The sequence below is a fragment of the Leptopilina boulardi genome, unplaced genomic scaffold (assembly GCF_019393585.1).
Source record: "Leptopilina boulardi isolate dan_hultmark-lab unplaced genomic scaffold, ZJU_Lbou_2.1 LbouV2_342, whole genome shotgun sequence".
Taxonomy (NCBI): Eukaryota; Metazoa; Arthropoda; class Insecta; order Hymenoptera; family Figitidae; genus Leptopilina; species Leptopilina boulardi.
In genome coordinates this window covers 2,381,168-2,391,528 of record NW_026137910.1, presented here as the reverse complement: position 1 = coordinate 2,391,528, position 10,361 = coordinate 2,381,168, and the positions used below count along the sequence as shown (strand labels likewise).

Genomic DNA, 10,361 nt, shown 5'->3' with positions numbered 1-10,361 from the left:
ACTGTTTTTTTATTGGTCAACGTCTAATCTGCTAATCTGCTCCATGGGACTGCACCCTAATTTTCTCTGTGTTCTTACTGACAAGATGACAGTCGGGTATATATGCCTGCACTTTTATCATTGTCTAACACGTGCGTCGTCATGACAACATGTGTGTTAGACAAGGATAAAAGTGCAGGCATATAAATGTACCTGATTCAATATAATAATGTAATATTATATCAATATTAATATATTAATATATATATTATATATTGTAACAAAGATATTTTTCATTATAATAATAATTATACAGTCAGGAACATATGTCTGTACTTTTATCCTCGTCATACACGTTGTCATGACAACGCACGTGTCAGCAAAGGATAAAAGTACAAGTAAAAATTCTCATAAATTCTCAGAGAAAAAACGATCCGGTAATTTACCGGTAAATTACGGTAATCTTCTTTCTCTTCTTGACGTAATTTACTGTCTTTAGAACACTATTACACTGTAAAAAATTTTTTTAGAGATTGTACATTCACAATTTGTATTTGTGTTAAAATTTGTAAAATTACTATATTCAATAAGGTTATGTTACTATATTAAAAAAAGCACTTTTACCATTATCTGTAAATTTACTACTTTCAAAGTGGGTAATAGGTGAAACATAATTACTTGTTGCATCCGTCACCTATTACCCACTTTGAAAGTAGTAAATTTACAGAAAATGGTAAAAGTGTCCTTTTTAATGTAGTAACATAACCTTATTGAATATAGTAATTTTACAAATTTTAACACAAATACAAATTGTGAATGTACAATCTCGAATCCTAAAAGATTTTTTACAGTGTATTGGAGAAAGGCATTAATCGATTACGATTCCGGTTACGTTTCTATTCTGCTCAGGCCTTTATCGATTATAAGGTCTAAGCACAATAGAAACGTAACCGGAATCGTAATCGCAAACGGAAGAATTAGTAAGAGAAGAACAACAATATATGACTATCCTTCTCTAACTGATTCTTCCGTTTACGATTGCTATTCCGGTTACGTTTCTATTCTGCTCAGGCCTATACTCGTAACTTATGCACACATGTCAGAGTTGGGAAACTTTTACTATTTCGAGATTGTCGACTAAATGAGAATTCGACGTTTTGAACATTCGGTTGAATGAACTTTATGTCAATTTCAAAATCGAAAAAATGAACATTAGTTAACATTACAATTAGATACTTTGATAATTAGTCCAATTTCATAATATGCTAAATGAGAATTCGATAAAAATGCTGAAATCAGAGATGGGTAAAAGTACTTTGCTGAAGATTTTCTACGTATTATATATAAATGACGTATTATACGTATAATACTGGAGAAAACCAGGTTTTCGTCATTGTAGATTGTAGCCGCATCAATGGCAACATAACCTCTTTTTGTTACTTATACTTTCAGGTTTATTGTTGGTAAATAAGTATTAATTAATAAATAAAAAATATTTAAATATTGGTCAATTGAAAACTTTCAGTTGAGTTAAATAATATTATCTTATTTGCAATAATTTCGTAAAAATTTTTAACATTTTAAATGTGCTTCCGTTCTTAATTTAGAAGAGAAATACAAATATAATTTAAATTTTATCAAAGCATCGATAATTAATTTTTGCCAAATATCAGAACTTTTAAAAATTGGAAATTCGAAACAAGCAGATTTAGGGTTATGGTAGCGACTGTTGCTGTAAAAAGCTGGATTTTTTCAGCTTTTTAGCGCTTGTCATTAAACGTTGTTTTTTCACGTGTTATTTTATTTTAACTCAAAACAAATATAATGAAAATTATATTAAGTTAATTTACCGCATGTTTGTATATCGCCAAATCGCCGCGAATTTTTCGCCCCATGAAATTTCTCCTTAAGTTTTGACCATGTTTTGACATTCTATCAAAATTAAAATTGAAAAATAAATTGGAAGAATTCTTTCAATCAATGACAATGTAAACATAAATAAAAAAAATCGTCAAAATGAGTGTTATATTTCATGAATATTCGATTAAATAAAAATTCTGTGAAAAAGATTTTCGGATAAATAAAAATAACTTCTTCTAACTTCTTCTTAATAACTTCAGGAGTAATAAATTTTTTTCAAATAATTTTATTATTTACAATTTGATATATTCGTTTTATCTTAACATACTTAAGCTAAAAATAATTTTTGGTAAAAAACTTTTAAAGTAGTGTTATTTAATACAATTTTTTAAAAAATACTTTTTTTCACATAATAAATAAGGGAACAAAAAATAGTTTCCTCTATTATTTCTCATTATTCTCTAACTCCAACATCATAAAAATTTCTGTAGTTATTTGTGGACTATCTTTTACAAATTCGGAAAATTCTTTGCTTTCTCTTATGGTTCCTAAATTCAATATCAAAAATTTCATGCACGCTTCCTTTAATTCAAAAATGGAATAAATATCCGCAAATTGAAGAGTTTTTAAAACATTTATACAAGATAAATTTTCATATAAACTTTTACAACACATTATTTTAAGGTTTTTCAAGTCGTATTTCTCCGCGGCGTAAAATAATTCCTCTGCTGATGTTTTCAAGTCATTCACTTCGTTGTTGTAAAGAAATTGAAGCATTTTTTCAAAAATCGTTGCACTAATGTCTTCAACTTCAACAATCGATGTACGTTTTTCAGACATGTTATTTTTAAACATCGCTTCAAAAACAGGACTTTGCAAAGAGAGAATTAACATGTGAGCGGTAAACTTCTTATCATCCACTTTAAACGTAATATCCTTAAGTGATTCATCATGAATGGAATTTTCAATTTGTTTTAAAAGATCTCTAGATTGTTGACAACTATTAAATGGCAATTCCAATTCAGTTGGAGCTTTATAAAATGAAATTTTACAAACGATTGTAATGTTAGCAGACTTCGAGTTAATTCGAGTCAATTCAGATCTTTTTATATCAAAATTCTTTACGTTATTAAACCAAGAAAAGGTGGTCGTAAACTTTTTCACTTTAAAAGAAGAATGAAAGATGGTAATACTGATATTTACAAGTTTTGAGAAACCACCAAATCCATCTAAAAATAATTTATATTTTTTTTCACCCAATTCTTCCAGACATATAATTAAAATATACCACTGTCTTTGGGCAAATTCAAAACTTCCAGGAAAAACTGGCGATATAATTGTTTGCAGAGGTTTATTTAAAAGACTTTTATAGTTTTCAATGGTCCAATTTAGCTTGTAAGATTTAAATTTCGTAACATCAGACAATGTGCTAGATATTTTTGTAGTATTTCTCCCAACTGTAAAATAATCTTCTTCATACTTCTCTGCATTGTGTGCGGATCCTTTCATGTTGAGTGACATTTTTGCCTAAAATTTTTTTTTTTTCAAAATTACAATGCATATATATTATGGGGATTTCAGGTGAAGTGATCAAAGTAAAAAATTTTTTTTTGTTTCTTATCGTGCTCTATATTAAAGTATTATGCAGTTCTATTAGATGGTAATACTTTGTAAACAAAATTTTTCATTTGGGGGATTCCACGTGAGATTTTCATTAAAAAAATTTTTGTTTCAAAATGTTTATGAAAAATAAGAAAATATGTATTTTCTGATTTGTTAAAAATTATAGAAATTATGATTTTTTAAAATTAATGAATGAATGATAGGGGGAAGAGGTTATATTTGCAAAGAACACCACTTTTGCATAAAAAGGGAAAAATTCTTTATTTATCAGAGAATAGATTAAAAAAAATACGAAGCTGAAGTTTATGATAAATGATTTTTAAAGAAATAAATTTTAAAAATGAAAAATTCTATAATTTTTTAGGCAATAAATTATAGAATTTTTCATTTTTAAAAACAGGGTGTCTAACGGTCAGGGAAAAGTCAGGGAATTTTGTTGGTCAGGAAAATGTCAGGAAATTTCAGAAAATTTCTTTCAAACACTGAAAAAAAAATTCTGGTTAGGCTATATTTAACATTACTTTCTAGTTATGTTAACCAGAATTCTATATAGTTGAATTAACTAGAATTCTCGTTAAAATAACCAGAATTCTGGTTATTCTAACTAGAATTTTTTTTCAGTGAAGTCAGGGAAATTTCTGTAAATTTCTACAAAAATTATAATTTTTTGTGAATTTAAAAATTTTTTAATTTAAAAAAACTTGAATGGTTTTTATTACCATTTGTTACTACCATTAAAAATTAATTTATTGTTAAATATGTCAGTAACCATATTTTTGTCCAAAGAAAGCAGAAATATGGTTATTAAAAAGTCAGGGAAAAATCAAAAAATGTCAGAGAAAAGTAAGGGAATTTTTTTCTCAATCCTTGTTACACCCTGAAAAAATTATTTTTTTAAAAATCGTTTATCATAAACGTTGCGTACTTCAGCTTCGTAAAAATATTTCAAAAATCGATCACTTTGGTTTCGAGAATAAAAGTCCCTTTTTGGCTTAATTTCAATTTTCTCTATATGTACTACTTCATTTTTAAAATATAGAAGAAAAATCGAACAAATTTTATATACTCATTGAAATATTACTTTTTATCTGTTAGTAACGTCTGCTTCTAACATCGTTAAAATTTAAAAAATCATAACTATTATAATTTTTAACAAATCAAAAAATCCGTTTTTTTCTATTTTTCAAAAGATTTTGAAAAAAAATTGTTCAAGTCAACAAAATTTTTTTAGTAAAAATCTCACATGGAATTTATTCCAATTTATTTTCCATTATCATTTTTGTTGGACAAAATTTTTAAATATATTTTACCAATCGAAAAAGCATCAAAAAAGCTATCGTAACTGATACTAGAAAAAAAATTATTTTCTTATTTAATAGAAAAAATTTTCTCATGATATGCGTGTGTGATATAAAAGAAACGTTTTTTCCCCTTGATAACTTCACATAAAATCCCCCATAATTATATTAATTTTAAACATTTTTAAAAAAATATATATATATATATTTTATACTATAATATATAAATAGTCACTTAAAAATTTCTTTTATAAATAATCAAAATTTTTTTCACAGAAAAAATCTGCAGTGTAGAGAATAATATAATTAAATATAGAGATTTTCATTTATATTTTATTTATTACTATATTAATTCATAGTATTGTTTTTGTAATAGGTAATTAACGATTTTAAATTTGAGGTTATGTCTCGTTAAAATACAATATATTTATACACGATTTATACCCACGGTGAGCATAATATATATATACATAGATTTCAACAAAAAAAAAGAAAAAAATATTACCTTTTATAAAGTGTATGTAAAAATGCATATGTGTGCCCAAATATGTGAAAAAAATAAACAAAAATTATAAAAAATAGATAATTAAGGATAAGTATATAACCGCAAAATGATACAATAATTAAAAACATAAAGGTGCTTTTATATGGTTTTCGGTGAGCGATGAATTTTAACATTCGAATCACTGAATTTATGATTGGCTACTGTCAAACATTCCATTTTCATAGTCTGAATCTTTAAAAATAGTGCAAATAGAATGTTTGCGTTAATCAAACTCAGTGATTCGGCCAAGAAGACTAGAAACAGGAGCTCTAATTTGCTAAAAGTATATAGTATGCGGAAAAATTTACGAAAGAATTGGAGGTGTGGCTTCTCGAGCGCGAACATTGACCGATAGGCAATTTTTAGTCGTCTGCGCATACTAAATAAGTGGGGTTAGAATCGAAATACCTATTCGAATTTGATGGTACGTGTCAAAAGTCAGATTGTGTTTCAAGGTATAAAATAATTATTAAATTTTTATTGGCATGTCTGCTTTGTAATGTAATAAGAAATATAGCGAAAATTTGCAATAATTTGCCAGTATAAAAATATTAACATTACCTATATTAATAAGGTTAATTTATTAATTTATTTATTTCTGACCGCTTGCAAAAGAAATTGACAGAGCGCATTCTACTTTCATAATTTCATATAGAAATAGAGTATAGAGTTTCACTTATAGGGAATTTACCATGCACCACTTAATCGCCATTTTGGATTTCTCCCACCCAACTTGAATTACCTAATGTCCCCACTTGTCATTATTTTCGTCAACTACCGCACCCTGCTCTTGTGAAACTTCCCATAAGTTAATTTTCCCCTATCACGTACCCCCTCTACCTAAAAAAAACTTTAGTCATTACACATGCGCATAGTGGTGCCAAGATGGCTGACACATAAATAAACATAACCTCGTCTACAAACGTGTTCTATGATCATCTGTACACAAATATGTTGAATTTGACAAACTGTCAAAAAAGATTTTTTAATTGAAAAAAATTTAATTAAAAAAAATACTAATTTAAAAATTTTTTCGTAAATGGGAGGATATTTCTTTAAAAGAATTACAGAAGGAGCATTGTGATAGTCCTGATCTCAACAATAACTGTGATCTTATTCTAGAACCTCAAAATAAAAAATCAAGGTTTTTATAAAATTAAAAACAATAAGATAACTTGTTAAAAATTAAAGTTTTATGTACTTTTAAGACTCCACGAGACTGACTACTCTTAATGTACACAAATATGTTGAATTTGACAAACTGTCAAAAAAGATTTTTAATTTTAAAAAAATACTAATTCAAAAAATCTCAATATTCTATTTTATTTTTAAATAGGAAGTTAAAATATATATTTTCGTTATTTGAATTTAAAAATACAGTTTATTTGAATTATAATTATAATTGATTATAATAATTATTATTATAATTGATTTCAATTTATGTTATTTTTAGTTCTCAAGTTAACATGTATGTCTACGATGTTTAACAATGTTCTTCTAAAACGTGTAATTAACATCTTGTACCACTACCTAGAATAAAAACATTCGATTCATGTTTAAAAGAATTTTCTTTTAATTTAATTGAATTTTGTTTTTTTTAATTTAATTATTAAATAATTGTTTCACTGATGTAGCTGCATCATTTACGAATATTAATTCCTTAATAATATTTCCAATTAACTCAAATAATATTTTATCATGAATAAAATTCCGTCCATGATTCATAAAATTAATAAAAGTAGTTAAAAGAATAATACAAGTATGTACCGACAATGTTTTTCACAGTCAACTAAACTTATATTAAATTAAATATTCAAACATTTCTAATAACTCATTTACTTCACAAGACTTCAAACATAAATATTTTGAAATTGACCGCCATGCGCAATAGGTCACTGCGCAACTATTTCTCCTTACGCGGCAATTCTCTCATAAGTTAACCCCCCACCAGAATTAACTTATGGGAGATTCGACTGTATAAAGTTACTAAATATTCACTAGAGCAGGGTATGGCAGTTGACGAAAATTATGACAAATGGCGAGTGGGGATAATGGAAACCAACCTCATATGAAATTATGGAGACCTCGGCTGAGCTACAATCGCCTATTTTACCCCCTTAATACGAAAATAACTATTTTTAATAATAAAATGTGCACGAAATAATAAGCTTTCCGTGCAGGTAGTACAATAATTTGCATTTTTCGAAATGCAGAACTTTTTGATTGGTTGTCCACAATTAGTAAGATTATACACTAACTAATCAGATTAATGTATTTCGGAAAATGGAAAAAAATTGTTTTTTACTGAATGAATGTGTAAATTCTCTATGAGCGTCTATATTTTGGAGTAGAATTTAAAATGATATTTTTAATATTTTTGAAAAATACAATTTGTACACAGAGTATAAATTAATTTATATTTATTCGTACAATTTTCTTTTTCAGAAATATTTAAAATATAATTTTAAATTCTTCGTCAAAAAATCACATCTATCCAAAAAAAAAAAATTCAAATTTCGGTTTACCGGGAATTAGTAAAGTATAAAGCGCCTTACGCGATCTTTTACAATCGCAATAACAGACAGGTGTTTGAGAAAATAATTTTCTATTAACTCTTCTCCGACTCTGTGGGGCGTATTGACGCACTTGCACTGTACCAAAAAAAAAAAAAAAAAACTTCTAGAACAAAAAGTAGGAGTGCTGTCGGAATGTTTTCCTTTTTTTTAAATGAGACATTAAATAAAGTTGTACGATAAATTTTTGTAATTCATTTAAAAATGCTAAAATTAAACAAAAAGTGAAAAGTGTGTATTATAACACCCCGGTCTCTCTCTTACTCTCATTAAGATTAGTGGGTGGTCTATATCTATAAATATATAAAATATACATAAGTAGCTTGGACTGCACATATATAGGAGTAGATTTAATGAAAGGTGGTGGACAAGCAAGCAACGTAGGGTATTGTGTCGGAGCATGAGAGTCACGTGACTTCGGATGGATTTGCGTCAATGGTGACCTCCGGAATGGTATATCCACCGCATACCGTTTGTATGGGCGAGTAAAGTGAACATTCGCCACGATCCGGACTAACGAGGCTAAAAGGCGTGCCTTCCAGGTCATCTTTGAGGCTTTTTAAATTTTCTTCACCATCATCATCATTATTATAATTATCATCATCATTATGATTATTATCATCATCATCTTTATCATATCATTATCAAAAAATCAAGATGAAGAGAGCTGCATCTTAATTTCCGTGTATATATTTTTTTTAGTTTTTCAATTTTATTTTCTCACTCTTTTTTTTCTTCATATCTCCCTGGTCGCCTTTGAGCAGAAAATGTATGACCATGTCAATTTCTGGTTTCTTTCAGGATTCAGATAAATTTCAAGAAATGCAGCAATTCTCCTGATGAGAAAAAAGACTCAAAATATTTGTCTGTTCTTGTATTTCTTGCTTTATACAATTATTATCATCATCATATCTTTTTATAATGAAAGATTCGTAGAAGTTTTAAGAATAAATTGATCAAAATGAAAAGAAAGAAACTTGGATATAAATAAAGTAAAATGAGGATAATTGACATCTTACAATATACTTTTTGGAGAAATTAATGTAAATTTAAGCACGGATAAAAAATCTATTTTACTTTTTTAAAACTTCTATTTTCACCTGTTTCTTTTATTATATACTATATATAGCTTTTTTAAAATTTCTCTTTATGAAGTTAAAATCTATTCGTTTATTCATTTTTACTCTTGCGCAAAGAACTTTTCTACATTACAATGAATGACGTGCTTAATTCTTCCCTACTACACTATATATTCCAGGCTTTTTCCATCTATATATCAAACCCAAACATCTTTGTCAAATCTTTTCTTATATAGTGATGAAACTTTCTTAAATCTCACTTTTTACTTGAGAAAATGCGACATAGTTTATTATTAACATCCACGTAAAAATAAGAGAGAAAGACAGAAATATACCTAACTTCTATTCTTTTCTACCTTGAAGTCTGAATTTGCATCGTCATGAGACTGTACCCTAAGATTTCATTCCATGTTGGCGTAAAAGTATCAGCGGAAAGCGAAATTTATGGGATCGAAAGAAATAAACAGATATATGACTTTTTCATAATGCTCTACGACAAAAGGTACAAGGAATCTCGCTGTTCTCCGAAAAATACATAATTTTTAGTTAAATTATTAAATAATTACTTATGTTTAAAAAATGAGATTTTTAAACGAAAATGAAAAGAAACATGGCGGCGCATACACAAACGTTGCTTGAGTGTGTCAGTGCTCCAAATTTTTTGTACCAAACTGAATCATTTTTCCAAAATTTTAACCAGAAATCATTTTTTATTTCAGAGAAAGTTTCAAACCACAAAAAAACGTCCTTTGCCCACATAACCTTAACGGGGATATATTGTCAAATTATAAAGTGATAAATTAGGCCTAAGCAGAATAGATTCTTAAAGGCCTGAGCAGAATAGAAACGTAACCGGAATCGTAATCGCAAACGCAACCGGAAGAATGAGTTAGAGAAGGATAGATAGATTCTTTGTCCTTCTCTAACTTATTCTTCCGGTTGCGTTTACGATTACGATTCTTCCGGTTACGTTTCTATTCTGCTCAGGCCTTAATCGGGAACGTAAACCAGGGATGGGTAAATGTAACAAATTTTTGAAGTATCATACGTATGTAACATACGGTAACAAACCATGTAATATACGTGAAGTATGTTACCTACCCATCACTGACGTAAACGAAAATGCAATCATAATAACGAGTAAGAAAAGAATGGCTGTATAACTCTATCCTTCTGCAACTGAAACTTGTTGCGCGCGCAACAAGCAAAAAAGCAAACATTACGCGCTGTCACTTGTGACGTCAGAGTCGATTCATATCTTGAACTCTAAATATCTCGATGAACTGACACAGCCTAATACAAAGCAATACAAATTGTAAGTGTTGTAGAAGCACCTTAATGCGTTGGCCATGCTCATTTAAATTTACACTTGAGACGTTCCACCTTTATTATAATTTGACAGCAG

The 10,361-nt window shown here is 28.1% G+C and overlaps 1 protein-coding gene across 1 annotated transcript; it reads right to left on the bottom strand.

Annotated features, from left to right (window-relative positions):
• Positions 1-2,094: 2,094 nt before the first annotated feature.
• Positions 2,095-5,492, bottom strand: LOC127286034 (speckle-type POZ protein B-like). The gene is made up of 2 exons (XM_051312316.1): positions 5,266-5,492; positions 2,095-3,366 (listed from the first exon to the last, which is right to left on the bottom strand). The coding sequence occupies exon 2, from the start codon at positions 3,358-3,360 to the stop codon at positions 2,284-2,286; it is 1,077 nt and encodes a 358-aa protein (XP_051168273.1). The 5' UTR covers positions 3,361-3,366; positions 5,266-5,492; the 3' UTR covers positions 2,095-2,283.
• Between the last annotated feature and the right edge of the window lie 4,869 nt (positions 5,493-10,361).